This window comes from Carcharhinus amblyrhynchos, chromosome 6, assembly GCF_965287045.1.
Source record: "Carcharhinus amblyrhynchos chromosome 6, sCarAmb.v2.hapA, whole genome shotgun sequence".
Classification (NCBI taxonomy): Eukaryota; Metazoa; Chordata; class Chondrichthyes; order Carcharhiniformes; family Carcharhinidae; genus Carcharhinus; species Carcharhinus amblyrhynchos.
Window position 1 is genome coordinate 101190465 of NC_137329.1, and position 6000 is coordinate 101196464.

Here is a 6000-nt window from a genome sequence, read left to right on the forward strand (position 1 = left end):
TGCTTGCCCCGCTGGTGGCAATATCAGTGAAAATGAAAATCTAGCAGCTGATTAGTATTCTTGCTGCTAATGCCCTGCAGCTGAGTGAAATAGAGAATTGAGCACTTTCTAATAGTGCAGAACTATTGGAGGTAATTTAGCATAACCTGCCCATTAGGAAACTGATGAGATTGGGAAGACCACTGAGTTCACTCACTGCTTTATCTTATTCTTCATCAAAATTAATGCAGAGTAATGTTCAATGGGGTACAAAACCAACGCTCCACCTGAGGGCTTCCCAGCCGTGAATTGGGTTAAAATTCACCTAATTGTTGCTGTTTGTTGATTTGCTTTTTACAGGCATATGACCCCAAGTGCATTCAAATGTAGACCTCATTTCATAACAGGACGTTGCTTTAGGGACGGGGAAGAATAATGTGCCTTATGATGTTTCTTCTTCCACTTATGACACACTTCTATAGATTATCTTGTATTCTTTATCTCATTTTGTGTTTTATCATAAAATTCTTTCTGGGGTGGAAACTTTGTAAGATCCACTCATAGGATCGTAGGAGCAGAAGTAAGCAAATTTAGCCCTTCGAACCTGCTCTGCCATTCAATCAGATCTACTCTCAAATCCACCTCACCAACTGTTTGCCATATCCCTCTTTCCTTTTTTTAAATTAGAAATATGTATATCTCCCTCTTGAAACCATTCAACGATTCAGACTCCACCATGTTATGGGGCAGCGGGTTCCTCAGATTCAGCATCCTTTGCAGTTCCTCCTCACCTCGACCTAAACCTGTGACCTCTTGCTCTAAATTGTCCCATAAGAGGAAGCATTTGGTCCACATTTACTTTCCCAATCCCTTTTTAAAATTTTATATACCTCGATCAGATCCCCTGTCATCCTTCTAAACTCCAGCGAGTACAAGTCCAAACTGTTTAATCTCTTCTCGTACGTTAACTCCTTCACTCTGGAATCAACCTGGTGAACCTCCTCCGAACTGCTGCCAGTGCCAACATGTCCTTCCTCAAATAAGGAGAGTCAAACTGGACATAACCTGACACTGGTGGATCTGTTGGTGAATCACTCCATATCTGGTGAAAATCGAGTGCCACAATAGAACCGACTTGGCACAAAATTGTCCCATCACAATTTGGAATCAAAATATTTGGAATGTTGCTCAATTTATGGGACGGTTTGTTGATTTTAATGGTTAATTTTCAAGTATGTAACACACATCTGTTGATCTTTGGTTAATGGAACAAATTCTCCTTTTTGGCTATAGAAACTCTGATATAAATTAGGTCCTGCAGTCTCAATGCATTTGCTTGCATTGCTAATTTGACGTGTCTTATGACAGTGAAGTAGAAGCAGGAGAGGAAAATGGAAGGCATACTATTGTAACAGAATATAAAATGCTTTACTAAACATATGATCTACGCAATTTTGATTTGATACTTAATGGAACAATCATTTCTTCAGCGTCTTCAGTGAGTGGCAAAATAAACGACACCAATTTGATTTTGCGTGTTCCTATTAAGTGCCAGTGCCCCTCCACCCTTGTTGCTTTTAGCCACCATGCTTTCTTTTTTAAGGGAGCGTTTTGTTTTGATGTGGCTAGCTAACATGAACTTCTAATCTTTTTGGTATTGACTGGATTTTTTGTTTTATTTTTGGAGATTCCTCATGGTGCTTCATCTGTAAATCCTAATATTAACTGGTAACACTTACTCCATCAGGATAGGTGAGTGATGATTGTCAACCAAGGCAGTGACTTGAATTTGTGACCCTCTGATTAGGAGGCCAGCAAGTTACAGAAATGCTATTGGGTCGTACACTATAAGCATGATAAATTTAAACTTACAATATCTAGTTGTTACATTCACTACTTGACTTCTTGCCTGATGATTTGTATCTTTTGTCCTTGTATTAGATCACAAATTGGTTTAAATATTCAAATGTTTGTTTTACTTGTCATGTATATTAGATTTTATCTCTTTAAAAAACCAAAAGCCAAAAATTTAGGACTGAGATTTAAACAAGTGTGCTTCTTTTCATGTTCTTTTATGTTTACTTATTTTACTGAAATTATTTTATTTATTCAAGCCTTCCTTTCTGCATCAGACTGCTGCACTTCTTTGGTTCTGGCCTGTCTCTTCTGTCACCACGCCGAGCTCACCCTTGGCCGCCTTCAGGTTTGCTCTTGTCAGCTTGCTGTCTGTAATTCCTGTTGTGATTGCTGTGCCTATTGCTGCATTGAGCTTTGAGGAGACCCCTGCTGAGGATCTCAACTGTGTCTGTGACTTCGATTTTGCACTCTTTAATTCTTGCTGTGAGACAATCTAGTGTCTGGAGATTTGTGTTGAGTGCTCTGAACTCTGCCAACATAGCTAACTAAGTCAGAGCTGGCCCTCGGTTTGTGTTGCATAAGTGAGTTTAACGATATGTTAATGTCATGTTCAAACCTTAAATTAGCTACTAAGGGAAAACCTTGCATTTGTTCTCTTCAGTTAGCAAGAAATTAGAGTTCAAAGATTAAACTGGGTAACAATCTTCACATTGCTCAATTTGTGCACTAAAATCTACTTGCAAGCAATTCAGATATGTCGATTGCCAGGCTTTCTCCCGATTGGTTGGAGCAAATTGGGAAACCTTATTCAAGCAATTAAATGGAGTACTGCAGATCTTTTGTCAAATTTCCATTGGTTGATTAGGAGAAATCCCAAGCAATTGGCTAGTGCAGTTCTTGAGAAGTGGCATGCTATTTTCATTTCTTATACAACTCTCTTTGTATAAAAATTCTGGTTGAATGCAAGAAAAATAAAAATAGTACATTAATAAAAATAAACAGTCACCGATGAGCATAAATTCAGATTGAGTCTAGTCAGGTGAGCTGAAGACTTGCTCTGCCTGTAGTCTCTATTGATCCTTCATGAAACGAGCTTGATTGGTCTCAATTGAAAACTTTAGCCTAAAATTGGCACCGATCTAAAGTCCTCCATTAGATAGCTGTTATGAAAATGTGAATTATGTTTGACTGGTGCGATAGATGGTGCTCTTAGTTGGATCGAAGGCATGTTTTTATGGTAGAATATCTGTTGAAAGAGTGGTTTAAGGCTTATTTATTAGACTCACAAGTAGACTTACTTTAACACTGAAAATCCTTTAGTCGCCACATTGCGGCGCCTGTTTGGGTACATGGAGAATTCAGCGTGGCTAATGCACCTAACCAGCATGTCTTTTGACTGTGGGAGGACACTGGAGCACCTGGAGGAAACTCAAGCACACATGGAGAATGTACAGACTCCACAGAGACAGCGACCCAAGCTGGGAATTGAACCCGGGTCCCTTGTGCTGTGAGGCAACAGTGCTAACCACTGTGCCACCATGCTGCCCAATGGTGACACTGGATAATCAAGTGGAAAGAGCTCAACTGCTCAGCGTGGAATACAATTGCAGAATATTGTTTATTTTTTCACATAAATTATTGGAACTCTCACAGTGGTAATGGAAACATGTTTTGCATATTTCTTGAAATAAAACTGCTTTGTCTCTTCTATTTGTATGTAACGTGTTATGATCCCAACTAGTTGCATGCAAGTGACTTTACCATTCACAATGCATGGTATATTCACTTTAAAATTATAAATAGGATTCTGATCAACTCTAATCTAGATATAAGTTAAGCAAAACTTGTTAACTAGTATATAACATTTTGAAAAGAATGCAGAAAATTTCAGTGTAGGTCTTTTGTGCAGCCTGTATACTGGTGCCTGGACTTGGCTTTAAGTAACATTCAAGTGTATTTTTTAGATCATGCCCTTTGGAACATTAAGTTCAGTGAGTTCGAACCCAAAACCTGAAATTGTTTCTTGGAAAAATGAAAGGACATTGAATGCTTCATTTAGTCTCCCTTATCACAGACAGATGTTTGCTGGCATAGTATTTGTTTTTGGGGATGGAACACAAAATAGAATGATTATTAAGTTTCTTTCTCTATTGGAATCACTCCAGTGTGAAGTTGGTGAAATAGATATCAAGAAATGTCAGTATTTTTACTAACCAACACTGATATTAGTTGCAGATTTTTCAAAAAATGTATTTTTTTCAGTTGTACAATAGTCATAATCAGCAGGATTTCTCATCCATGTTCGCCCTGAAACCGAAAATTCCCGCCCGAGGTCAACAGACCTTTCCATGGCCTGCTCGCTGCCTGCTCTGATTTCTGTGGCGAGCGGGACGGCAAAATTCTGGCCAAGATGTTACTATTAAACAGAAGATACCTTCATACCAGTGTGTTTTGATTTACTGTCTCTTTTGCCTAGCTATTGTGTGATATTATCCCTTTCTTCTTTTCCCCCACTTACCATCTACTTTTTTCCCCATTTGAAGATGGTTGCGTGCATTGCATTCTCACCTGCCTATTCTGTGAGTTTGTCACCTTCTGCAACATTATCCTGGGACAAGCTTCCTGTGGTATCTGTACATCTGAAAACTGTTGCTGCTGTTGTGGAGCAGATGACTTTGGGGATGATTGTAACTGTCCATGTGACATGGACTGTGGCATTATGGATGCCTGCTGCGAGTCCTCGGACTGCTTGGAAATCTGCATGGAATGTTGTGGGATTTGCTTTCCTTCGTGATCACCTGAAGCACCATTACTTTTTTTCAAAAGAAAACTGAATAAACTGGAGATAATGCCCATACTGTTGCCAAGACTGGAGGTACCAAAATACGTGGCTATGTTGAACATTATGAAGACAAAACAGTTGCACTCTTAACTTCTACATTGATTTTTTTGTTTTAAATCTCTGTGGAAATGTACATCATCTCTACTAATGTGGACAATAGAATTGCTATTTTTGTTTTACAACGTGCAGTACAAGTTCTTCATTAATGTTTGCAAATGTTGCTTTAATAGGCAAACGTGTTGCCATGAACATTGTAAATGTCCATCATTAGTCTGTGTGCAGTTTTGAAAACTAAAGCTGTTTCTCTGCAAAGTTTTATATGCATTAATGTTGTATGTTGTTTGTGATAACGATCATTTTCAACCAATTTGTATTATGCGGTTAACCAGATTTACAATCCAGGTTCACAACCTTCAGCCTTACCTTTTCTCAATGCTTTTGGTTCAAACTAAGGAGTCCGTTTGGTTACCGATTATACTAAAATGTTACTTTAAATTATTAAATATGCATATTACTGTAAACTACTGTTAAGAGCATAATCTTTAAACGTCTGGTTTAAATACAAGTTATGGATTTGACAGTGTAAAGCCATTGTTTTGATGCATCCTAAACATAGGAATGATTGTTACAAGTATTCATCTCTGCTTATTTTTCTGGAGTTAGTTTTTAATTGAAAACATGGTTAAGCATACCTGCATGGGGAAAATGGGAGGGGTTTTAAATACACTTTTACTTCATTAATTTAAGATTTTAATTTCTTTGTGTTTTATTTCTGAAAACTTACTGTGTCAATTAGTAATGAATCAAATTAAATCGATAAAGCAAATTGTATTATTGCAGGTTAGAGATGTTGTCTTTGAATTTGTACGTAGCCTTATTTTGTGAGATAAACCAGATACATATATTTTTTATGGCTTTCTGTATTTTTTTAAAAGATTAGAGCATTAGCCTAAGCCATGTACTAAAACAACCAACACAAAAATAAAAGTAATTAGACTCAATTTAAACATTGGTTATATTTTGTTCAACCCTGTGTGAATGTAATAACCTGGTTGACACATTGGATCTTATTGATCATGTTCTGAATTTTACGCATTGCTTTTCTTTTCTTAACGGTAGACTTTTTTTAAAGATTTTATTTGCATGTTTTTAGTCTTGACAGTGGTGTACGCACAGACCCTACCAAACAGAATCAAGTGGGAAATATAACAATTCTGTGATTTGAGTATTGGATTTGATTTCAAATCCTGAAAATACCAGATTGGAATATAATGGTTTGAGATTAAATGTTTGGTCATGACATATCTATGTAAGTATTAAAT

General features: G+C 37.3%; 1 protein-coding gene across 1 annotated transcript in view; it reads left to right on the top strand.

Moving 5' to 3' along the window:
- Positions 1-5685, top strand: part of mdfic (MyoD family inhibitor domain containing) — a 69070-nt gene extending 63385 nt beyond the window's left edge. Inside the window, exon 5 of the mRNA XM_080191079.1 lies at positions 4380-5685. Within this exon, the coding sequence (XP_080047205.1) occupies positions 4380-4630 (251 nt within the window). The 3' untranslated portion in view covers positions 4631-5685. The remainder of the gene's footprint in view (positions 1-4379) is intronic.
- The last annotated feature ends 315 nt before the right edge of the window (positions 5686-6000 follow it).